Below are 27,330 nucleotides of genomic sequence, written 5' to 3'. Positions count from 1 at the left end.
TTCTCTACTCCCATATTATATACTGCAGCATACTGTATACTCCCATATTATATACTACAGCATTCTGTATACTCCCATATTATATACTGCAGCATACTGTATACTCCCATATTATATACTACAGCATTCTGTCTACTCCCATATTATATACTGCAGCATATTCTCTACTCCCATATTATATACTGCAGCATACTGTATACTCCCATATTATATACTACAGCATTCTGTATACTCCCATATTATATACTGCAGCATTCTGTCTACTCCCACTTTATATACTACAGCATACTGTGCCCTCCACTAATATTGGCACCCTTGGTAAAAATGAGCAAAGGCTGTGAAAAATTGTCTCCGTTTAACTTTTTGACATTTTGTTAAAAAAATTCACAAAAACACTCTGCTCTCATGGATATCAAACAATTGCAAACACACCACAGGTTTATCAAAAAAAAAAAAAGTGTTAAATGTAGGTGCGCGACACTTATTGGCACTCCTGTGAATTCAAATGAGAGAAATATATTTGAAGTACTGTATACTGCAGCTTTGAACTGGGATTCAGCTAAGTGGAGAGAGATAATGGTGGCTTTACTTCCGAGAGCATACTAGGCTGGTGGGCTGCCCTGTCAAGAAGCATTTAGGCTAACTTCAATGGTTCTGAAGTCAAGCCTGAATTCTGTACGAAGCCTGTAAGAGGTAGAAAAATACATGCATGGCATTACGTTTGGTGCTTGTGTGTACATTTATGGAGCAATAAGTCTTTGAGCAATAAGCTGAATATGGTCCCCATTATGCCACACAAATTCACAATTTCCTGAAGGACTTTTCCCCCAACATTAATCCTTTTTTATTTTCTCCTAGGAGAGGTTATTAAGGCTCTTATGGCACCCCACAGGTTCTTTTAGCGGGCTCTGTTATATTTGCTGTGCGTATAATTAGTCCATAATACACAAACCATGAACAAACAATTGAACAGCGCATGTAAAATCACTGAGTGGAAAACACAGCCTTTATCTATTTGAAAGAATATTATAAACACTGCAGGTCCATTTTCACAGATACAGTCATGGGTCTTGGAAGTCACTAAAGAGGTGAATGATGAGTCTGGCTATAGATGCGAACGCTCTGTCTCAGTTACATCACACACACACACTCTTTGGCAAAAGGGGTCAGTTAATGTTTACAGTTTCTGCTCATTGTACTACATAAGAGTCTTTAAATAGGATAAATTTCGATTTTGATCTAAAGTCACTAACATTAAACCAATGGGACCATTTCAGTCCCGTTTCAGGGCACCATGCACATTCACACACACTAATTATTCACATCTAGAAGCAATTTAGCATAGCCATTTCCACATATGGAATGTTCGTGGGAAGTGGGAGGAAACTGGAGAACCCAGAGGAAACCTACTCCATATGGACAGCAAACTAAAAAAAGATCTACATACAAGTCTGGACTTTAAGGCTAGGAACGTGTTAGGATATGGATAATTAGAAGATAGTTTAATAATAAGAAGAAGGACCATGAGGAATAATAAGCAGAGCAGTAAGTATGTGTACTTGAATGAGGTAGTGTAACCTTTGATAATTGGGGCTTGAGGTACAGAAGGCTGATGTCCTCACATACACTCACTGACCACTTTAAGAGGAACTGGGCAGTTGGAGAAAGACAAGGCAATGTTATTCTAATCTTCAATCTCAGTTTGTGTGAGTCTGTGCCCAGTCTGTAGTCTGAAACTGTAGCCTCAGATCCCAGTACAGAAACCCGATCTGGTTATCTGCTGTTGTAGCCTATCTGCCTCATGTTTCAATAATGTTGCTGCACACTGGATGCCTTGTTGTTGTTTTTTGCACAGATTCGTGTAAACTCTAGAGACTGTCTACACATACAAATCTCAGGAGATCAGCAGTTTCTGAAATACGCAAACGACCAACCATGCCCCGATCAACGTCACCGTGATCACGCTATTCCTCATTCTGATGTGTGATGTGAACATTAACCGAAGCTCTTGACCTGTACTGTATCTGTTGATTTTATGCATTGCGCTGATACCGCATGATTGGATAACTTCATGAATGACCATGTACACGGTTGTTCCTAACGAAGTGTCTGGTGAGTGTACACTGTACTATCGTCATGATTATGTTTTGAACCTGAGTGATCCCTCCTCCAATAAACCAGGCTTAAAACCTGACTGCCAAAATTCTATTCCCACAACCTCCCTTGATTAGAATTACTCGCTGGATGCATCTCCCAGATTAATAATGCTGCATTTTTCATTACTGCTTTACATTTATTGATTTATCCCATGTAATGGGATAATCCAAACCGTGCACAGGTTTAAAAAAAAATTTTTTAAATTTTTTTTTAAATCTGAGTGTCACTGATTTAAATGGATGCAGGCAATAAATTAGTATACAGAAACCATTCACGATTGGTATGCATCCTTGTAGTTTGACACCATGTTATTTCTTGACTCATAATCTGTTCCATCGTGAAAATGTGCTGCGATTTAATATTGCAGGGATAAAAAGGAACATTTCTGCAGGACAGACTGCTTCCTTTGAAGAGCGTTTCTTTCACAAAACCAATTATAAGCATGACAAACTCATTTCCATACACAGCTAAATGACTATGATGCATTTTCAAACAAGGAAAACGTATTCCTTATGTCAGTACATAATAAATGTGAGAACCCAATCTTTTCTAACACTTCTAACTTCTATGTGATTACCATGGTGTCTGGAAAACATATCAGACTTTCCTTTTCTGGAATCATTTGACCTTTAATTGACCTTGGCAACAACTACTGTACCACATGGAGCAATCTGAAAGAAATTAGATGGGAAATTGCCATATGTGAGGTGGTAAAACCCAGGACACTAGAACACTTGGTGCAGTAATTCTTGGCATATGGAAGTGCTTCTTGCTGTTGAGTTTGCATGTAGTGACTGAAGTGCGAAAGTCGACCAGCCAACATACCGCCTCTGCGATAGTCATAAACAAGCAGGCGCGAGTGCAGAAATGGTTCAGTAACTATTTAGAGCCTAAAGATGAGGCAGGGTGAAGTATCACATCAGATATTTCAACCATAATAAACTGAAAACAATGTAACATTTGATATCATTCTACTCTGGTTATTTCATCATGACAGCATGTTTTGGAACACTATTTGAAGGATTACTTCATAACAGATTCATAAGCAGGAGTGGACATCAATCCATCTATTTTCTGTACCACTTATCCCATACAGGGTCGTGGGGGAGCCTGAAGCCTATCCCAGGGGACTCATGGGTTGCCGACCCATCACAGGGCACAAACACACACCCACTATGGACATTTTTAGAGATGCCAGTCAGCCTACAATGCATGCCTTTGGACTGGGGGGAGAAAACCGGAGTACCTGGAGGAAACCCCCGAAGCACGGGGAGAACATGCAAACTCCTTGCACACAGGGTGGAGGTGGGAATCGAACCCCCAACCCTAGAGGAGCGATGCAAAGGGGCTAACCACTAAGCCACTGTGTCCCCCAGGAGTGGACATATGTTGATAAATGATACATTTTTTTAAGCTAGTTTCGGTTGCCCAGAAACCTACTATGACTACACTAAAAAGTTTAAGCTAACAATGTTATAGTTTATGGTGAACTAGTTAGCTATTTAAGTGCATTAACACAGATTAAGGGAACCAAACAAGTACGCATATGAATTTCTTAGAAATGGATGACCTTTTCTCTTTTACAAGCCCGGCAAAAACATTTCAGCTAAAGAGCCACAGTGTTCTCTTCACGCAAATATAATCATTGACTAGCATCTTCATTTTAAGCCCCGTCCTTATCTGTTGATGAGTGAGGTCAGAGGAGAACGAATGCTCCCGATTCCTGCAGATTTTTCAGGTGCACGTTCATCTCCCGTTTTACCACATCCCAAAGGTGTTCCATCGGCTTCAGATCCGGTAAATGGCGCACTCATCCGGTGACTGGAAAGACCACTGAAGAACACTGAACTCACGGTCATGTTCATGAAACCAGTTTAAGATGACGTGCGTTATCATGCTGGATGTAGCCATTACATGAGTAAATTGTGGCCATGAAGGGATGCAGATGGTCAGCGACATAGGCTGTGGCATTCAAACAATGCTCGATTGGTATTAACAAGCCTAAAGTATGCCAAGAAACATTCAACACATCATTACACCACCTCCACCAGCCTGGACTGTTGACACAAGACAGGTTGGGTCCATGAATTCACGCTGTTGGTGCCAAATTCTGACCCTACCATCTGTGTGCTTCAACAGAAATTAAGATTAATCAGACCAGGCTACATTGTTCCATTCTTCAACTGTCCAGTTTTGGTGCGTCTGTGCCAATTACAGCCTCAGCTTTCTGTTGTTCGCCGAAAGAAGTGGAACCCAACATGGATTTTGATGTTGCATCAATTCTGCCTCAAGGTTTGATGTTTTGACGCATGCCGAGATGCTTTTCTGCTCACCATGGTTGTAAAGACTGATTATATGAGTTACTATATCCTTCCAGGCAGCTCGAACCAAGCTGGCCATTTTCCTCTGACCTCTCTCATCAACAAGGCGTTTCCATCCACAGAACTGTCACTCCCTCAATGTTTTTTTGTCTTCAGCTGCATTCTGTTTAAACTCTAGAGACTGCTGTGTGTGAACATCCCAGGAGATCAGCAGATTCCGAAATACTCCGAAAACCTGCCCATCGGGCACCGACCAGCATGCCACGGTTAAAGTCACGGAGATCACACGTCTTCCCAATTCCAATGTTGAATCAATGCTGATGTGAGCATTATCTGGAGCTCCTGACCTGTATCTGCATTATTTTATGCCTTGTGCTGCTGCCACATGGTCGACTGATTAGAGAACTGCATAACTGAGCAGGTGTACACGTGATCCTATTAAAGTGGACGGTGAGTGTATATACACTAAGATAAGATTAAAAACTCTTATTGTTGCTACCCTTCAAATTCAGCATTAGAGTGCAAAATGAAAAGGCAGCGATGAACAGTTATACTGTGAAAGATTCTGGAGGGCAGGTTAAAAGTAGAGATGTACCGATGTATCTGCCTATAATGGCAATTTTTAAAAACATCGATGATCAGGGCCAATTATATCCTGTCAATCAAAAGAGGGCGGGAAAACACATGAATTTCGTGCTGTGTGTAAAGACGACGTCTCTTGTGTGGAATGACGACAAAACCGCAGTTTGTAATCTCTGCACTGGTAAAATTTTACACCGGACGCTGCAGCACTGAAGCGGGAGCTTCGGCGTCGAGTCAATTTTTTTTTTGTGCCGCGCTGCTCAGGCTGAATTAAAGCGCCGGTACACCGTTGAAAGATTTAAATGAAGATGAGTTGACAAGAAAGTATATATTGCACAGAAAAATATATTTGTAGAGTAGTATATTTCATATCCAGTTAATGTTCATATATAAAAAAGTTGATATTACATATTACCAGCTTGATGTCAGTGATGAAGTAGAAATGCTTGTTTGTGGAGAGTGAATGTGAGACTATCAGCAGGATTTTTTAGAATTCAATTAATTCTGTTAATATGAATTAATAACGTTCAATAAGTGAAGAAATCTTACTTTAATCTTTAGAATTTAGTCCATGTTAATGTGAGTAATGTGTTAATGTTTATGAGACCAGTTACTGTGAAACAACTTGCTGAAATGGAGAGAATCAAGTTTTTATTGGCATTTCCTTCAGAATTGTGGAATGAATTATTATTAATTTAAAAGAAGGTGTAAAGGGCACCTGGGATAGGCTCCTGGTTTCCCCCGTGACCCTGAAAAGGATAAAGCGGTATAGAAGATGGATGGTATAAAAGGCAGAAGTATCGTATCGGCCGAGATCACTCTGAACAATCGGTTATCTGTATCGGCTGAGAAATTTAGTTTCGGTGCATCTCTAGTTAAAAGCAGTTGAACAGTAAACAGGGAAAGAGGGTCGCTTTGGCTCAAGCTCCAGCCAAATTACAGAGCTCACTTTGAAGTCAGAGATTAAGCCTCCTATATAATCCTGTACAAATTGACATCTAAGAAGTAGAGCAGAAAACTGGTCTCTGCCACGGGCCTGTACGCAGGATGTGGTTTGAGCTCAAGAGAGACAGACAGATTTCTTAATACATCACATCTCACCCGATCACATTTAAACTAAATGGCTGCTCCATATTTAGTGCTTTACCTCTGCTCTCCATCACTCCTATATCAGAGCCCTCTCTCCCCCTTTTTCTGTTTCTCACCCTCTCTTAGTCTCCCTCACTCTCAAACATCTATTCCTCTCCTTCACTTTCTATCTCTCTCTCTCAATCTGTCTCTCTCTCTCTTTCTGTCTGCTTCTTTGTCTCTCACTCACTCACTCTCGCTCGCTCATGACATCTCTGTCTCCATCGTCTTTCTCTCTCTGTGTCTCTTTGCTTCTCTGTCTTGCTTGCTCGTCATACTGTACACAGACGGCTAAGTTACCTCAGCTTCCATAAAACAAAGCGTGCATGAGGAAAAAAAAATGCATGAAGAAGAATCCGGGCTCAGCCCCGGATACCCGGATAACAGTCCAGCTAACGCCCCTGTGGAGGATGGAGAGATTGAATCAGATGAACCAGCATTCTTGAACAGTTCAGAAGCCCAATACCAAATGCCTGAAGATATGTACACCACAGCACAGATAAACCACTCTTCACAACTAATTAAGGGAAAAAGGAATGTTTCACTCTCCAGCTACTGTAAGGAGAAATTTGTTAAATCAGCACAAAAGGCCACAAGAGACAACCTTAGAGTACTCTCACGACGCAGGAGATACAATACAGAGTCTGAAAATGGACAGCGGCAGCAGGGAAGACTTAAATCGCCCTATAGACTATTTTCTTATGAATTTATTTAACGTGGGATCAGTAGAAGACTGAAGGGACTCGTAGATTTATTTCTGTGTGGGAGGATATGGAGTTTGTTGGGGGGGGGGGGGGGGGGGGGGTTTGGGTCTGAAGGTTTTTAAAACATGTAAATATATAAATAAGCAAAATTGATATATTAAAAGGAGCCGTAATAAGCCTCTCACCCTTTCAAGTATAAAACAAACTCCTCTGAGGCAATTTAGTCTCTCAGAAACTTCAATATAGGTCAATGCTCTGTTTAATTTGCAGCCCGTTCAAAATCGTTGCGCGCCATTATGGAGATGTAAGAAGTGTCACATTTACCTTTTATGGAGTCATATCCCATCTTTCTCGAGGACATAATGACGGGACATAATGAGCTTGGCTTAAATGTTTACGCAGCAATCATTTCTTTAACGATTTTCATTTTCATTTCATTTTCATTCTATATGTTTTCGCATGACGGTAAAAATTTCCCCTCATCAGCTCTACACTTACACTTTCTATACATTTACATGAATTTAGATAACACGGTAAATGGTATACAGCCGTGCTAAGCTTCATGTAGTCATATAATTAATACAGCATGCTCACACTGACCTCTACAGCCCCGTGTGTATTGCAATGACCTCTGAACTGCCCGCTTTTTTTTTTCCTCCCACTGCGAAAGGAAATGGTTTAAGATGCAAACAGTGTAGCAGACATCCTGACACGAGTAAACACCTTAGAGTTTAAAAAAAAAAAAAAAGCTGATTATCCTCTTGGTGTGAGCTGCCGGATGTCAATGTCATCCGGTCAGCCGTTGCACCGGCTACAGTGCGTGATCACGCTTTAATTCTTCATAGACTTGGAGTAAGGGGGGGGGGAATGGTGTCACATGTAACCAAACCAAATTACCTTTTAGGTTTTTTCTACTACTACCACTCCCAATGCAACACAATCAGTATGTTTACATGGACAGCAGTAATCTAATTATTGACCTTATTCTCAATAAGACAATATTCTGATTAAGGTGTTTACATGAGTCGCTTTTAGAATATTCCTTTCATGTTCCCGTTTTACACGTTATAGAACATAGAGCGATTAACGGCACACGTCATTACGTCACCGCGCCACGCCGTCCGACGTCCCTCCAGAATTTCACCTGTCGACATACAGTTCGTCTTCGTTATGGTCCCGTATACAGTTTTGGGCGTTTCATTTTTTATTTCACGAAAGCTTCAAGTGCAGTTAATTATTCGTCATGCTGTACGTGCTAATAGACGACTGCTTGAAGCCGTGGGCTGCGTCCCGAACCGCGTACTTACCTACTATATAGTAGACGAGATACATGTATTTCACCAACTATATACTGTAGTAGGTAAGTACGCGGTTTCGAACACAGCCGAGCCGAGGGTCAGCGCTGCCGTGTGTGTGTACGTGTCTTGTCGCACAACGCGGTGAAAACTCCCACACGACGTTAATAGTGTGATTAAGGTGTGTACATGTCTGTAATACACGTCGATAATGCGACTAAAGCAGGAGTACTCCACGTCTTAATTCCATTTGTGTTTACTTCGAGTACGACTTTAGTCGGATTAAGGTCATCAGAAATCGCTGTTTACATGCAAGTTTCTTAATCAGAGAATCGTTTATTGCTGTATTAATACACTTTACTAGTAAATCAGAAAATTATCAAATTTTCGTGGGTGTCGTCAAGTCTCCACATGCATACCATTCTATTATTCGGTTATTTCTCCGCTGAGAAATAGGGATTGTTTATATTTACGAGTACGGATTTTTACCATGTTCAAAATCTTTTGTTTAAGGCAAACAATCGATCGGGGTGTTATAAATAAACTAAAAGCGATTTATGCATTACGGCATATAGCGTGCATTAAGGTGTATTGAACTGGTGATGTATTTGAGGGTGGAGTGATGACATGATGCATGATCCACATGCTTGTGGATTGTAGCGAAAACACGCCTTTATCACCTCAAAAACATACCAGAAAGAAATGTATTCTCACTAAGTTCTATTTTTATAAGCAGAAACCTTACAGAAATCTCGAGCCTCGCAAGTTTACGTACAGCGCACTTAAATATAAAGTCAGATGTAAATGTAAATAAACCCACCCCACGGACTTCTCTCTGAATCTGCTGTGATACATTTGGCTGTCTAGGGAACAGGCATGCTGGCTATACTGTATATACTCTACACATATAATGAACAGCAACACTCTACTCCTCTGAGAGCCTGATGAAACATCACGGGTATGTTTGAACACCAGGCATTCTCAATGTGACGTTCAAGGAGGTTCGCGTTCATAGGAAAACCGCATGAGTGCATCCAGTGCTGATTGAGTTCAGATTCTCCAGGACGGCTAATCAAATTAATTCCAGCCGACCTCTTCTCTAAGCCTGATTATTCAGGGTAATCTTTGTTGTTTGTGTGCAGCTCATGCTATGTGGGCCATCTGCCATGGCTGTGCAACCTGAATCTTTTACATCTCTACCTGGCATACCATTTGTGGAGGAAAAAACTAAAAACGTCCTCATCTTCTACCCGCTCGGTTCTTGCAAGCCACCGTGGTTATAACATGTTCCCCCCTCCCTCGCACGCTCTCTCGCTCTGTCTCATTACCAGGAATAGCAGGTACACTCCGCTCCTAAAGTATTGGAACATCAAGGCCAATTCTATCGTTTTCACTATACATTGAAGACATTTGGGTTTGAGATCAAAGGATGAATATGAGACTATAGATCAGAACTTCAGCTTTCATTTCCTTATATTTACATCTAGATGTGTTAAACAACCCAGAACACGGCACCTTTGGTGGCAGACAACCCCTTTTTTCAAGTGATCTAAAATATTGGAACATGTGACTGATAGGTGTTTCTTGCAGCTGAGGTCTGCCCTGTTATATTGATTGTTTAAAGAATCAATAGGTCTGAATGCCTACTCTTGGTTTGGAGTCCTAGGTTTCGCCTGTGAAGACGGCATTTGTTGTTAAAAAGGATAAACCAACATGAAGACCAGAGAGATGTATATGGGAGAAAAGCAAGCCATTTCGACTGTAAAATGCTGTATAAATGCTCTAGCAAGGCTAAGTTTACGGCCTTTCAAAGATAAAAAGACACCAGGTGAGCATAAGATTTCGTTCCCACATCAGATTATCTGCTGGTAATAAACGTCTTAAAGCAACTACCCGATTGGCGCGATCATTGGGAGATGGTGAGTTCGAACACTGATGATGACAGATATCTGTAGTCGGGAACCATGGGAGCAAAACTTCCTGTGGGATGGATGGTATACTCTCCCCCCTCAAAATCACATCGACTCTAGACAATCGCAGACATCTATGAGCTCTTGTATGTGGAACAGGGTGGACAGCACTTTCCTTCAAGTGTGTTACACCGACCGGTGATGCAGGCATGAGCATCAGGTTGAAATGTGGTTGGCTGGCTTCATGTGTCTCAGAGGATGCAAGCCTTTGCCCCACATTTCCTGTTTGGTAGCTGGCATGTGATAGGTGTGAGTTAGCTATTATAATGTTAAGTATAAAAAAAAAAAAATTATTGTTTGATGCTAAGCACAACAGCACCACGAATGGTCGTATTAAAAATACACAGAATGGTATGAAGAAGCAGGGCTGGGACTTGGAGGACATGGTTTGGTTGAGAAACTAAAAGGACAGATGGTGGATCTGTATGTTTAGTTTTTTTTCAGTATAGTATTATAACCTTGAAATACTTAAAAATATATATAAATATCATAGATGTAGTTTAATAAAGTGTGTATATATATATATATATATATATATATATATATATATATATATATATATATATATATATATATATATATATATATAAATATAAATAATAGTTTACCCCATTCATTCTTATGCTATTGATAAGACCTCATGATATAATCCACCGATCAATCCTAATAGCTTCACGGTCAATCTATTGATAGATATTAGGCTTTATCCTCGCATCTAATATCATGACCACTGCTCATTACCAAACACACAACTCATTATGTGACAGCACACACACTACACTCACAGTACTCAGTACTCACACGGTACAGCCATGTCAGAGTCCAATAATCAGCTTCATATTATATTAGAGTGGTGCATTACCAGAATCTTCTAAGTTTCACCACACTCGAAAGTCCATTTAAATCCATTAACCACATATCCATTGAGGCTTTTCAAAGCACTGTGGGAACCCAACCATAAGAGTGAGACAGCGAGAAACAACGAAAAGGAGAATGTTTACAGACATCTCATCTCTCAACTCCTCAAGGACGCTGTCAAGGTCGTTCCCTAATTGGACCAGCATGCCTTTGTAGGGGGTAAAAAGCCAAGCAAGTTTAGCAGCTCCTCAGGGGCTCACTTCCTTCCACGCCTGCATACATAAATAACTAAGTGCAAGTGCATTTCTGTTCATTTCAATCTTCACACTGATCTGTAGAGCGCTAGGATCTGCTTAATTACACCCAATGAAGATCAGAATTAGGAGGAGCTCTCAACATGTACAGAACTTTTGACTTTATATATATATATATATATATATATATATATATATATATATATATATATATATATATATATATATATAGATAGATAGATAGATAGATAGATATATAGATATATATGTGTGTGTGTGTGTGTGTGTGTGTGTATGTATATGTATATATAGTGACAAGGATTTGTTTAGGGACGCGTCTGTTTCTGGGACATTCACCAGTATGTGATGTGGCCTCAGTGCAACTGAGGCTGCATGCTGATTAGTCGGCTAGTCGCGAAGCTCCACAGCTCTTCATTTTCTGCCTTCAAAGCTACAGCGAATGCAAACAACCTCCTCGTCACTAGAGTTAAACCAATCTTTATTTCTCTTCGTTACTAATAATAACTAATCTTATCCAGATTGTAAGCTATGCTAGTTAGAAGCCGATACGTGCTGGGATTGGTTAGAGTGTTACGGTTACAGCATGTGCGTGGCATCAGAGATGGCATGAGATCACTTTTTCTTTTCTCCTATCAATACTGATAACGAAACCTTGAGAATCAACCGGTATCGATAGCCATCCAACAATTTTTTTTTCCCCACCATATTTTGCTGGTATGGTACCATTTATGGAAGGAGTCTCCAGTGGCAGCACTTTCTTACAATAATACATAATGTCCTGCAAATCCCTGTGAATGAGGTGTTACTAGAGAAATATCTCCATGGATAGACTTTGAGCACTGTTAATCAGTGCTGTGCGGTTACAGAATTGATCGACGTACGTCATTTCGTCTGGAACAATTCGGCTCTGTGTAGCATCCGATAAATTCCCACGCCCTCGGCCTGCAGCTAGCGAGTGCTGCTCGAATATCGTAACTGCTTCTCTGGTTACAGTCTCTTCCACGAGCTAGACAGCACGGATTTCACCGGACACACACACAGAGCTAGCTCAGCTTAGACATTTCCTCTTCATGCTAGTTATAACTAGCATCCACTGCTGAGATAATAGCTTGAGCTGAGGGCAGAGGACGCGTAACGAGCACATCCAGCATGCGTCTCTGCCGCGTTATGACTAAGCCAGGCGAGAAGCCAGCAGGTCACGTGGCGCTGCAGGTGAGCTCAGAGATGGATTTCGGAGACAACAAGAGATAGTCTCAGTCTGAGTTTCAGAGGGGATAGAAGATAATGAGTTAGTAATAAGTTTAGTACTCGGGGCTGCAGGGACTTTGTGCCATTTTGGGATGTAAACACTCTCGAGTCTGATTAAAGCTGAGCTTATCATCTCCAGCACAGTTATTATACAAACCCCAGAGAATGAGCGTCTCTTATTTTTACGCAGGGAGAAGATTTAGAGGGAAAGTTCATTTAACACTGCTCTTAACTTTTTAAGGAGTGTCCATGAGCATAAACAATTAACCTGGGTGACAAATATCCTTCCGTCCAGTCATAAAACGCAGTGTATGGAAACAGGAGGCACTAAAGGAGTTCTGTAGGCAGAGCGTTTCGGGATTTATTACGTCCAGTCTCAGTTGCAGACTTCGTTCGGATATAATCGAAGGCAGGGCGTTGTTGGCTGTTGATCTGATTAAAGTTTTTTGAAGGAGCTTTTATGTAAGGTGCGGTTTGTTTGCTTAGGGGACGGCTCCCGTAACGCTCCATGGTGAAGTGGGGCACAAGATGTAGGCCGATATTAATAATAAACACCACCACCACCACCACTCAGGACTTTCCTGAGGTTCCAATAGTTCTTTTTCAGTAGTGCAGTCTTGAACTTAAAAATATTCATCTCAAACTGAGTGAAAAAGTGCAAATGTAAAAAAATCTATATGTTTGAACTTGAAAGAAATACGTACTTCTCTAATAAAATAATAAAAAATAACAATTATTTTAAGTGAGTGCGCATATGTCCCGAATGTGATCAAATAGCCTATATTCCAATATTCCACATTTCATTATGTCCTTGATACAAAAGTCTTTTTACTTTTCATTTTCGAACAGTTTCTTTATCTTAAGTTACTTTGTATTCGACGACAAACCAAAAAAAAAAAAAAAAATTTCCTTCTTCAGTCCCCATTTTCTATCCCTGATTTTTTGTGCTTTTTGTTAAAGGAACCCTGAAAATACACCCCTTTATTTATTATTACTCATTTTTCCACGAAGGCTACCAACAATTCTGCAGGTGACCATGTTCGATTATCTGACCCGATAGCTGAACATATCTTTAACGTGACGTTTAAGAGCAACACGCTAACATCCGTATAGAAGAGGGAAATACGGGACTAGAGCGGCATGTGAGCACATTATATGCTAAACTACAATTTGATTCCTCGTGTAAATCCGCATCCTCCCACCGCCGCTTTCGCCAAGCGTGACGCGTCCCCACAGGTTTAATTACCTCCCTGTGCTTGTCAGAATTTTAATGAACGGGTGTTATTTTGTTAGAAGACACACTTCAGTCTCAGGCACCCCAGTTGCTGGTATATAAGTGATGACGATGCTGATTTGTGTTCAGCTATTAAAAGTTTCAGGTTCAGCTGTTAGAATGGACAGGTTGTTATGTTCAGTCAGCCTTTATGTCAATTAGAACATGTATGTTTCCTGAGGAACCCATCTGTTCGTGTCTTTCCTCACAGTAAACAGACCTTACAGTATGGTGTTACAGCATGAAGATTTAGAGAGAGTCATGTATAGACAGTAACACTCAAAAAGGTTGCCATTGAGTAAACACATCACAATTACCTTACGCTTGAACAAGGACTATTAGATTTAAGAATAGTTTCTTCCCGAAAGCTATTACCATCATAAACAAACACATGTACTGAGTCCACAGCATATGTATATAGTGTCTCAAAACTGTGCATTTCATAGTACCTCCCCCATCCACCCCAATATCTATCTTGCATATCTATCTTGCATATATTGTATATCTTGTTTATTTATTTTGTTTATTTATCTTGTTTATTTATCTGTTTATTCTTCTTGTGTATTGAATGTATATGTTTGCACGGAACCAAAAGGAGTGGCTCTTAATTTCATTGTACATATGTATAGTGACAATAAAAGGCGTTCATTCATTCATTCATTGGTGACTAATAGTAGAACATGGTTTGCAGAACGTTCGAATGTGGATGAAATGCTCGAGCATAACGTAAGGCAGTTACGGATACTTCGACAGTCGAGGAAAGGCCTCATTTCTGACCTGAAATCAGCTCGGTCTTCGTTTTCCTCACAAAATCTGAATCATATCTGAAAATAAAGCCTATGACTCAAATGTCACTTTGGAATCTGCTGCATTAGCCTTTCCAAATGGTCTGCCCGAGAGGTTTGTGACATTTTCCTTCTTGCGTTCACGTATGTCCACAAGAAACAACACAAAAACAGTGATGTCACCCTGACCTTTTGGTGCTGAACATGTTGCAGATGTCTCCTCTGTCCAGTACAGAAGCTTCCGGAAAGTCAGGAGGAGAGGCTTTGCTTCAGGGAGCGGACCTGAAATATGGAGGAGAGAAAGTGGGTGTCGTTAAAAGAGGAACGAGAAAGAGAGAAAAAAAAAAAGACAAATTCTACCAAATAACGCTAGCGTATGCCAGATTATGGGATGGCGCAGTGCTAACAGCATAGATTTATACATGCTTTATACATAAACGTATAAAAATGTACTGGTATCTGCAGACTTGTTTGGATTTATAAGCCTATAAACTTACTTTACCGCAACATTAGCATAAACGCATGTCCGCACTTCAGTCTGGTCCACGTCGATATTATAATGTAGGGCTGGTCGATATGACAAAAATATCATATCACGGTACTTAGGACATTTCTACGATACATGATGCATATCACGATATATAATTTAGCTAACAAAACAAAAAAACAAAACAAAACAGTTAAACTGAGTTTGATGATACGTTTCTTTAATGCCTACAAAGACGAAGAACATTAGAGCACCGTTCGGACAGGACTAGTTTTCCAAACGTAGTTCGAGTTACGATTCTTATCCCCCGACGTCTGTGATTACGTGTACAGATTCGGACGGGACTAACGTCTCCGTGTTTATTACAGAGGTGGGCGTGTCTGTTTTGTAAATCTGGGCATTGCAGAAGATCACGTGCTCTGGATGCGTGCATAAGTACTTATAAATTGGAAAAGTTTTAAATACATTTTTAATTTATTGATTTAATTTTAATTCATTGAAATGAATTATTGAAGAAAAAAAAAAAAAAAACTTACTAAAATAAACTTCACATGATTTTATGGAACTGGCTGCTTATAAAACACACCCACATTATAACAGTGAGTGCAGAAATGAAGGTGAGTAATCACCTGACACTGATATTACAGTGGCCGGTCTCAACAATTTACATGATTTGGCTCTTCTTTTATTTATTTATTTTTTTTTTAGTTCTTCACCAGCTAGCAAAAGCATGTACATCCATACTAAACTGCACGCAGTAAGCAGAAAGCGTGCGTGTAAGAGCTTCTACGGTAGTTCACGTTGGCCAAAAACCACAAGGAAAAGCGTTATAGGCAAGACCATAGAAAATATTATCGGCAATCAAAGACTTTCGGACGTATTCGGACGGGATTAGATTTCTCGGAGGATCACCGAGTTAGCCGAAAAACAGTAGGTAATTTGCTCCGGAAGACTTGCCAGATTCGGACGGGATTAAAATCACGAAGTACGTCTGTAAAACACAGATTTCTCGAACGTCCCTCTGGAAAACTCGTCTCGTCCGAATAGTGCTTAAGTTTTAAAAAATGACTTAAAATCGATGACCTCCATCCAGTGCCATTTAATTTGTAATTATTACAAAAAAAAAATATACATCAACATATCAACGATATCTCAGTAAAGTGCATCGCGTAATCATTTATCACGATATCGATATTATATCGATATTTCAGCCAGCACTATTATAATGCACATATTAAATTAATTATATACAGTAAATATTGACTTACTCAAAAGTGCTTTTTACACCTTTAATACCAACATGAAAGTAAATCATCAGAACACCTAAACAGGAACAAAAGAATACTCAGTGATACCGAGTGAAAAATGATTAAGTACACTACGGAAAACACTAAATGGTGCACATTTTACCCTGTGCGTTTACTATCGAGCGAGCTGTTATTCGACAGAGAAGTGCAAACCACTTGCCTTTTGTTTTTCTACCGGCTCACGAGAGAGAGGAGCCGAGCACTGCGAATCTACAAAAGTAGGTTCGCCTAGAGAAAGTCAGCGAAAATGACCACAAACGCATGTCTTTCACGTCCCACGTCCTTTCCCCTTCGGTGAATTGGCTTTTTCAGCCAGGTTAATTACGTTTGTGTTTGGTTTGACAGAAAAAAAAAAAGCAGAAACGTGTAGCTTTCAGGTGTCTCCGCGCCGCCGGAACAAGCCGTAGTAAACGCTACGGCCAAACCGTAGCCCTGTGTACTGAATGCTGACAGATTACACCTACAATGCTCTCGAGCTCAGATCATCACAATCACGTACGAGTCATCAGTTCTAGATGAACGCGCCCTAAACCCAAATGCTAGTACTCTTGCGACATTAAAAAATATATTATATATATAAAAAAAAAAAGCTCTAAAAATGTTTAAATCTAGATTAAATCTCACACTTTACAATAATTAACCAGAGTACAACAAGAAAACAGTAAATAAATACATGGTGCAAGTATTAAAGATTAGAATATCTACTGGCTTTTACAACAAGCTTAAACGTATTCGTTTATCTATGCGCATCAGAAAGAAAGTCTTCAGTGTTTTGTTTTAATTCATTCAAATATGCAAATAAGGCAACAAATCATCAAGGGTATGCTAATTTGTATTTGCATGTATGGCAAGTGCATAGTTTATTACATCGATCACTTGACACTAGTCAACACTACTAAAGATATTAAGAAAACCACTATGTTCACGTCTGGCTTCGAGATCGATCAGTAAAATCATGAAGGCAATGAAATTCTGACAAAATGACTTTTATAATGTAAAACATTACGTTATTTTAAGACAATGGCTGATCAACATTATGCTAGTAATCGATAGAACTAATGAATATTTCAGGACAAACCTGATGATTGTAGATAAAATCTTTTGTGTGATAGTGATTTAGAGAAAAATCAAATCAGATATCGCTTGTGGTACCTGGCCTTCTGGGTCGCCAGGGTTGTGTTTTCCCTGACAAATTGTTATTAGATTTTGAAGCAAGTTCTGTAACTAAAATGAATTAGAATCAGTTTCAGCAAACGCAGGCTATGGCACACAAAGTTAGCCTGAAATGAGAAATCAAACTGGGAGAAGAAGAATGTTCGTACATTTTCAAGTCAGGTGAGTGAAACAATTACTTTAATTTTACAAAAAAAAAATAAGCTTAAACTATATATCATCACTGCTGTGTCATTTAGACCCCTTGGTGTTTGTACTGTAAACACAAAAGCCATGCAACCTGCTTGCAAAAAGACCCGAGTAGCCTAGGTACCCGACTCTACTTGGTCATAATCTGATTGAAAACTCTGACATTAGCTAAAATGTTATCCTCTTATTATTATCGCTAAAAGATAGGCCGTGCTGTTCGGCTAAACTAACACTTTCAAATAGCGTCATTCTAGAATATCCTTATATCCTTACTTCCTGTCAGATGCTAAATGATCCTAAGCGGTTGTCTAGCCTGCAATGGCTGGACATATCTCCTAAAAACTCATTTTCAAACATTGGAAGCATCAAGGTGGCTTACAACTTTGTGGTTATGGACACGTTTAGATGTAACGGTTGACGACTACAGCGTCGAGGACGTCATGGCACAGAAAGCCCGAGGTGCCGCCCAACCAGATGCCATAAACTCAGATAGCTGCGCAGTCAACTTGTAAGAATCGCTGAACAAAGTTAGCTAGCTAAACGTGTCCATTATAGCAAACCTCTTAGCAAAAATGTGACCTAGCTACCAAGCGTTAGCTAACTTGTTTCTCGATGTAGATTTTAGGCAAGTTCCATAGGTGTTTTAATGCCAGAGAAATTAGGCATGCTAGCTAACTAGCAAGCTAAGCTTGTTAAAATGTTAGTTAGCTAAAGAATTTTGTTCAATTCTTAATCGATTTGACTGATATGATAGTTAGCTACTTATCTGAGATGACTGAGCTTCTCCAACCGATTATCCCTCCTAATTGTCGGTAACTACAACCACGGCCAAGCCTGTTGGCTTGGAAAAGTGTCCGATTTGATAGTATGCAATAGAAGACTTTTCAGATTTTGGCACCCAACAGCAAAACGTGACGTTTTAGGAAACAAATATTGGCTTGCTCTAAAAATTACCCATAGTCTTCCCGCTATATTTTTGCAACCAGGAGGCGTGTCTTACTCAGGGGTCTATAACACTTTTGGGCTAGGTCTTTTTGTGCATTTTTTGTGATGTGAGGTGAAAATGTTACCGCGATCTGAAACATTTAAGAGTAACTGCACTTAGAGTGTAACTCAGAGGCTCTCCTCGTGTTAACACGACCACTTCATGAGGTCAAGGGAAAACAAACTTCTCAGCATGGGCCTAAATGACCAACATTTGCTAGTCGAGTGATTTAGTTTAGAGCATAATCACAATGCAAATACGAGCAATAATCCGGGGCAAAAAGAACATTTATCTATTCTAATTATTTTGGTCATTCCTTATTTATTACTTGAAGCTTCATCGACGTCATGTCTTTTTCCCCCTTATCACCTTTTTCTTCAGTGTACTGTCAGTGAGTACAATGTGAGCGAGTAAAGGCGTGGGTTAAAAGGTTATATCAATTGCAGGGAGGAACGGTGTACATTATTAATGCACGCATCCACGACGTTTGAACCCCCCACGGAAAGGGTTGAGGTCAGAGCATAAAGGCAGCTTCAGCTTTCCAACTTGTTCGATTGTTCAGAGGATTTTATTTTCTTTACAAAAGTATTCTCACACTGCAGGCTACGCAGAGGGTTGACATGGAGAAAAGCAGAGAGAGAGAGAAATACAGAGAAAAGTGCATGACGACAAAGAGTGGAGGGACGAGGGGAGGAGGATGAAAACAGCCCGAGTCAGATGAGGTGATGCGCTTTGTTTTCTGAAGAACTGCTGCACCTACATGCTCCCTCAGTCCTGATTACTGAGTTTATTCTACTGACTCATCTCACAAAAAGAAAATGTTTCTTTGGAATGCGCATAAAAAAAATGAAAAACGACTGAGGCTTTGAGTCAGCATAGGAGGTGTTGAATTGTAACCTGCTTGGGATCTGATTTAACATTCATTGTAGCCGGTTTGGGTTTGTAACTAGACTGGGGTCTAACAATTTACATACAACTCGGATATGATCCAACAGCTATATTTTTAGATAACCTAACAACATCCAGGCATAAATTGGTTGGGATCTGATCTAACAGTCTCATATAACCAGGTTGGAATCTGATCTAACATTCACATATAACCTGGTTGGGATCTGATCTAACATCCTGGCATAACCAGTTGGGATCTGATCTAACAGTCTCATATAACCAGGTTGGAATCTGATCTAACATTCACATATAACCTGGTTGGGATCTGATCTAACATCCTGGCATAACCAGTTGGGATCTGATCTAACAGTCTCATATAACCAGGTTGGAATCTGATCCAACATTCACATATAACCTGGTTGGGATCTGATCTAACATCCTGGCATAACCAGTTGGGATCTGATCTAACAGTCTCATATAACCAGGTTGGAATCTGATCTAACATTCACATATAACCTGGTTGGGATCTGATCTAACATCCTGGCATAACCAATTGGGATCTGATCTAACAGTCTCATATAACCAGGTTGGAATCTGATCCAACATTCACATATAACCTGGTTGGGATCTGATCTAACATCCTGGCATAACCAGTTGGGATCTGATCTAACAGTCTCATATAACCAGGTTGGAATCTGATCCAACATTCACATATAACCTGGTTGGGATCTGATCTAACATCCTGGCATAACCAGTTGGGATCTGATCTAACAGTCTCATATAACCAGGTTGGAATCTGATCTAACATTCACATATAACCTGGTTGGGATCTGATCTAACATCCTGGCATAACCAATTGGGATCTGATCTAACAGTCTCATATAACCAGGTTGGAATCTGATCCAACATTCACATATAACCTGGTTGGGATCTGATCTAACATCCTGGCATAACCAGTTGGGATCTGATCTAACAGTCTCATATAACCAGGTTGGAATCTGATCTAACATTCACATATAACCTGGTTGGGATCTGAGCCAACATCCTGATACAAGCTGCCTGTGATCTTACCTAACATTCTAGTATAACTTGCAGGGATCAGATCGAACATCCTTTTTCAACCTGGTTGGAATCTGATCTAGCATTCACAGATATCCTAGTTGGGATCTGATCCAACATCCTTTTTCAACCTGGTTGGAATCTGATCTAGCATTCACATATAGCCTAGTTGGGATCTGATCCAACATCCTTTTTCAACCTGGTTGGAATCTGATCTAGCATTCACATATAGCCTAGTTGGGATCTGATCCAACATCCTTTTTCAACCTGGTTGGAATCTGATCTAGCATTCACATATAGCCTAGTTGGGATCTGATCCAACATCCTTTTTCAACCTGGTTGGAGTCTGATCTAGCATTCACATATAGCCTAGTTGGGATCCGATCCAACATCCTTTTTCAACCTGGCTGGAATCTGATCTAGCATTCACAGATATCCTAGTTGGGAACTGATCCAACATCCTTTTTCAACCTGGTTGGAGTCTGATCTAGCATTCACATATAGTCTAGTTGGGATCTGATCCAACATCCTTTTTCAACCTGGTTGGAATCTGATCTAGCATTTCACATATAGCCTAGTTGGGATCTGATCCAACATCCTTTTTCAACCTGGTTGGAGTCTGATCTAGCATTCACATATAGCCTAGTTGGGATCCGATCCAACATCCTTTTTCAACCTGGCTGGAATCTGATCTAGCATTCACAGATATCCTAGTTGGGAACTGATCCAACATCCTTTTTCAACCTGGTTGGAGTCTGATCTAGCATTCACATATAGTCTAGTTGGGATCTGATCCAACATCCTTTTTCAACCTGGTTGGAATCTGATCTAGCATTCACATATAGCCTAGTTGGGATCTGATCCAACATCCTTTTTCAACCTGGTTGGAATCTGATCTAGCATTCACATATAGCCTAGTTGGGATCTGATCCAACATCCTTTTTCAACCTGGTTGGAGTCTGATCTAGCATTCACATATAGCCTAGTTGGGATCCGATCCAACATCCTTTTTCAACCTGGCTGGAATCTGATCTAGCATTCACAGATATCCTAGTTGGGAACTGATCCAACATCCTTTTTCAACCTGGTTGGAATCTGATCTAGCATTCACAAATATCCTAGTTGGGATCTGATCCAACATCCTTTTTCAACCTGGTTGGAATCTGATCTAGCATTCACATATAGCCTAGTTGGGATCTGATCCAACATCCTTTTTCAACCTGGTTGGAGTCTGATCTAGCATTCACATATAGCCTAGTTGGGATCCGATCCAACATCCTTTTTCAACCTGGCTGGAATCTGATCTAGCATTCACAGATATCCTAGTTGGGAACTGATCCAACATCCTTTTTCAACCTGGTTGGAGTCTGATCTAGCATTCACATATAGTCTAGTTGGGATCCGATCCAACATCCTTTTTCAACCTGGCTGGAATCTGATCTAGCATTCACATATAGCCTAGTTGGGATCTGATCCAACATACTTTTTCAACCTGGTTGGAGTCTGATCTAAAATATTGATATAGCCTAGTTGAAATCTGCCCTAACATCCTTGCCGTCCCAGCAAATTCAGCCCAAGAGCAGACCATCTGATGCAAAAAGAAGTCTCAAAGAAACCCAAAATTTCATCACAGCATCTTGCAACTGTTGGTGTCAAAGTGCATGCTTCTACAATCAGAAAGAGACTGCACAAATTTGACCTGCATGGGAGGTGTGCCAGGAAAAATCCTTTGCAAGAATACAGTTTGCCAATGAGCATATAGGCAAAGACCAGGCTTTTTGGAATAATGTGCTCTGGACAGATGAATCAAAGATAGAGTTGTTTGGCCACAGTAACAGCAAACATGTTTGGCACAGACCAAAAGACAGTTTTTCAGGAGAAGCACCTCATACCAACTGTGAAGCACAGTGGTGGAAATGCTATGGTTTGGGGTTACTTTGCTGCCTCAGGGACTGAACAGCTTGCATTCATTCATTCAACTATGAATTGTCCATATCAAAGAGTACTTGAAGAGAATGTGAGACCATCTTTCCAAAAGTTGAAGTTGAACTGAAAGTGGAACGTTCAACAGGATAATGATTCTAAGCACACGAGCAAATCCACAAAGGAATGGCTCAAAAAGAAGAAATGGAGGGTTGTGGAAAAGCCTAGTCAAAGCCTGGATTTGAATCCCATTAAAATGTTGCGGGGGGGGGGGACTTGAAACGGACAGTACATGCAAGAAAACCCTCAAACGTCTTCCAACTGAAAGAAAATTGCATGGAAGAGTGGTCAAAAATTCCAGCAAACCTGGCGGACAATGATGCAAAACGTCTACAAGAAGTTATTCCTGCTAAAGGGGTCAAGACTAGCGTCTGAAGCAAAGGTGTACTTAATTTTTCCACAGAAGATTATCACATCTATTGATATTTCTGTTGAACAAATGATTGAAAAAGCTCATTTTGTGGGGGGTTTTTGGTGGGGGGGGGGGGGGGGGTGTTCAGGTACATCAACTTTATATTAAAAAAGCCAACAATTTCCATGGGGTGTACTTATTTATTTACATCTCTGTATGTAGACACTCAAAAGACTCACAAATATTGCATTTTTACAATGCAAAAACAATATTGTGACAATATTGTAAAAGTTAAGCAAAAGGTTAGGTTATCTTCCTATTTAATATCGACACATTCTACTTGAAACTTCGCTAAACCCGGTACGTCGGGTTGAAATGATGTTTTTAAAGACCAACTTAAATCCAACAAACATACAAATCATTTGAACATACTATTTTGTTTTATCCTTAACATGTTTAAAGGCTTAAAAATATGATTCTCCTTGCTTGTTTTCATCAAATTAGCTAAATACACATAAACTGAAAATTTGTCTGCGGTCTTTGAATGTGACATTTACACAGAGAGCCATAGATGGTGTGTTACTGTCCACACCTATTTTTAAACCAGTACAGCAGAGATGTGTGGGAGGTAATGACAAAAAAAAAAACCATAAAAACAATGAGCCTATGGAGGAATGGAAAGAAAATTAATCACAAGTGCTCTGGCAACCACTGGGCCAAAAAACAAAACAAACAAAAAAAGACAGACACTTATATAAAACAGGTTCAAATCAGAGGCATTATTCTTCCTCTCATATAATAAAACAGCATCTATATATGCTGGAAATATACCATTGGAGCTTTTAAAGCCATTTCTCTTTAGAATGTCAGAGTACTACAAATTGAAACACAGCACCACAGTTCATTTAAGCAAGATGATTGCACAAGTACAGAGGATAAAAGACTTAGTAGACATGAATATAGACACTAAAAATAAATAAATTAATTAAAAATTTGAAGGTAGATCTGGCTACATTAAGGCACTACAGGTAAACTGGGTAATTTTTTGAAATATCAATAATCATTCTCAAAAGCCATTTGATTGCTAAGTATTTTTTCTATAAGAAAGTTTTCAAAAATGCACATTTATTTATGCAAATGAGGCTTCATCTAATTTGCATACTTAACAAAACGAATAAAAAAATCTAGTCTTATAACCTTCCAGCCATCCATCCATTTTCAATACCGCTTACCCTTTAGGGTCGCGGGGAACCTATCCCAGGGAGCATCGGGCACAAGGCGGTGTACACCCTGGACGGGGTGCCAATCCATCGCAGGGCACAATCACACACACATTCACACACCCACTCATACACTATGGACACTCTGGACATGCCAATCAGCCTACCATGCATGTGTTTGGACTGGGGGAGGAAACCGGAGTACCCGGAGGAAACCCCCGCAGCACGGGGAGAACATGCAAACTCCGCACACACAGGGCAATGGCGGGAATCGAACCCCCAAAGTTGGAGGTGTGAGGCGAACCACTAAGCCACTGAGCGCAGTCTTAGAATGTCAATATGTCGTCAAGTAAAAGATTCTTACGGAAAATCAATTCTTTATTGTTTAATTCGAGAAAATATCATTTTTCAGTAGCATAAATGAAAGTAACATTTTGGGGAAATTCCTCAGTAATACCATCCTAATTAGTGATATGGATGATCATGTAAAATTTCAGGTACACAGCTTATCGAGAAACCTGTGAACAGGGGGTTAAAAATTGTTTTAAAAATACCATGTGGTTTCCACTCGTGAGTGTGGCTTATAAAGTTTATCAAGGAAACTAAACACAGGGTGTACAAAAAGTCTCCATACATAGGGGACTGTGTCTGCCAGCACCACGTTGGTTGTGTCTTCATCACTGGATGTTCGTGGGCGTTCACGTCTCGGTCGGTCTGCAACACTTCCAGTCTTTTTGAATTTGTTAATAGGTTTGGCAACAGTGTCGTGTGTGATGTGCTCGCCATGTTTCCTGTTAAACCTTGTGACAGCTTCCCGATCCTGCCATGAGAATGATTTCAATCTATCTACGCAAGTGTGAACATTTTTGAAGATATTATGCTAAAAAGTGCTAATTTCCCCTATATTATAAATATTATTTTTGATTAAAAAAAAAAAAAAAAAAAAAAAAAAAAAAACCCCAACACTCAAGCCATTCTGATTTTGGAGAATGTACTTTTCACCGAAAATTTCAGTGTATTTATTTTCTCTTGATGTATGCAACTGTGCGGTGACCGCATGTTGTGCAAGCAGGAGAGTTATATGATGGCGTTGTGCTGCACTTAATTTCTGCATGCTAATTAATCCACCTAGTATAAATCATCCTCGGCTGATGTGTGTAGTGCAGCAGGTTGTGCTAAGATCGGACTTGGTTACAGCATCGATGTGCATCATGCAGTGGTCAAATGCCTTACATTTAAACATAAAAAAAATGAACAATTTTGTTTTGGAAACTCCACAGGAAATATTGTTTATTTTCCGAAACTGTGTGTTCACCTGGCAACCACGACCAAAAAAAACATAACAACCTGGACATGAAATCTGTTCGTCAAGAATCCTCTTGATTAGCATATAATAAATATTATGTACTAATTAAATGAGGCACACAGATGACCACACACATGAACACAGAGTGGGTGTGGTCTAAGAGACCTTGGAGCAGAAACTGAGGAAAAGCTAGCAGTTAGGAGTCTGTGAAAAATACACAGATATCTGACAAACAGAGAAAGACTCCAACTCACTAATGCTACTTTCTGACACTTAACTATCGTTGCACAAAACACGAGTGCCCATCTACAGCTAATGCTCAGAAGTGAAGCGCAGTATGATGTTGGAGAAGGACTCAAAAAACACAGAATGCTTTCGGAACGCTGATGGAAAGGACTGTGGAGATAACTAGAAATTCAACAACGATAACCAGCAGAGAAGCTAAAGTCCAGCCACAGCCACCTGCAGAGATTAAGCTTAGATCAACTTGATCTACACAGGATACATTCGAAGAAATAAGCTCAAAAACAAACACTAGATTTGTCCATTTCAGTCTCAGTGGGGAGGATGAAATAATGGCTCAAATGACTACCCGTGGTATGAGTCATCTGCAAAGCGCACTCTCTTTTGCTCTCTCTCTCTCTCTCTCTCTCTCTCGCTGTCTCACTTATTGAGTGAATGATTTAGATTTCTAGCAGGACTTTTGTTTTCATCTCTATTGCCCTCCGTCCTCTTGCAGTCCTTCGTCCATGTTGAAGTAGGTCACATTTCCCATCATAACAGGTCACATCAGCCCTGCATTAAACAATTATGGAAATTCTTCTCCGATTATAGTGGACGTGTAGCGTACATCTCTTCTATGAGATTTATCTCAGGGTGTGCACAATTCTGTGACCTTCCTCACGATCAATAAACATGCAATGGAAATTGTCTGATGAACTACAATAGATCCAGATAGAGACATTAATGTTTTTTTGTTTGTTAGTTTTTTGTTTTTTTTTTTAATGGATGGTTGCTGTAGAAAGTATGGAAACTTCTGGCAGTACATGCCAGACATGCGTTTCAGTGAAAGAACTTCGTAAGCATTCTGAAATATCTGCTTACCAAGGATCATGTCTTGACTTTGTATTAAGCATTATATTATGCAACTCTTGTGCAATATTGCAAAAAAGTCTGGTTGCATTTCGGTTACATGCGTAAAACTTTTACTTTTCCTCGTCAGGAATGTCTTCGTGAACCGGACAGCGTGCCGACATGCTTTTAAAATTCTGCACCATTATGGAAAATTACTCTCAAAACAGGGATTAAAGGATGGACACAGAGAGAGGGTTTACAGTGCCTTGTAAAAGTATTCACCTCCCTCCCCTTGGTGTTGTTCCTGTTTTGTTGCATTACTTCCTGGAATTAAAATGGATTCGTTGGGGGTTTGGTACCATTTGATTTGCACAGCATATCCACCATGTTGAAGGTGCAAAATATTTAAGGCAGAAAAAAAAATTCAATACTTTGTAGAGCCACTTTTTGCTGCAATTACAGCTGTAAGTCTTGAAAGAATTGTCCTGTATTTAGTGCCATTCATCTTTCCATCAATCCTGACCAACTTTCCAGTCCATGCTGATGAAAGGCATCCCCACAGCAGGATGCTGCCACCACCATGCTTCACAGTGGGAATGGTATTCTCAGGGTGATGGAAGAGACACATAACTTTTTGGCCATCATGGGAAATGCGTTAACATTTTTGTCTTATCTGACCAATGAACCTTCTTCCATGTGTTCAACTCCAAA

The 27,330-nt window shown here is 40.0% G+C and overlaps 1 protein-coding gene across 3 annotated transcripts in view; it reads right to left on the bottom strand.

Annotated features, from left to right (window-relative positions):
• The window catches only part of oxr1a (oxidation resistance 1a), a 190,083-nt gene that overhangs the window by 141,985 nt on the left and 20,768 nt on the right, over positions 1-27,330 (bottom strand). For all 3 annotated transcript variants that reach the window (XM_017453056.3, XM_017453058.3, XM_017453054.3), the window contains exon 2: positions 14,786-14,878. In XM_017453056.3, coding sequence (XP_017308545.1) covers positions 14,786-14,802 — 17 coding nt within the window. In that variant the 5' untranslated portion in view covers positions 14,803-14,878. The remainder of the gene's footprint in view (positions 1-14,785; positions 14,879-27,330) is intronic.

This window comes from Ictalurus punctatus, chromosome 23 (assembly GCF_001660625.3).
Source record: "Ictalurus punctatus breed USDA103 chromosome 23, Coco_2.0, whole genome shotgun sequence".
NCBI classification, from domain to species: domain Eukaryota; kingdom Metazoa; phylum Chordata; class Actinopteri; order Siluriformes; family Ictaluridae; genus Ictalurus; species Ictalurus punctatus.
Note: the sequence above shows the minus strand (reverse complement) of the source record. Positions and strands in the feature narration are given on the sequence as shown.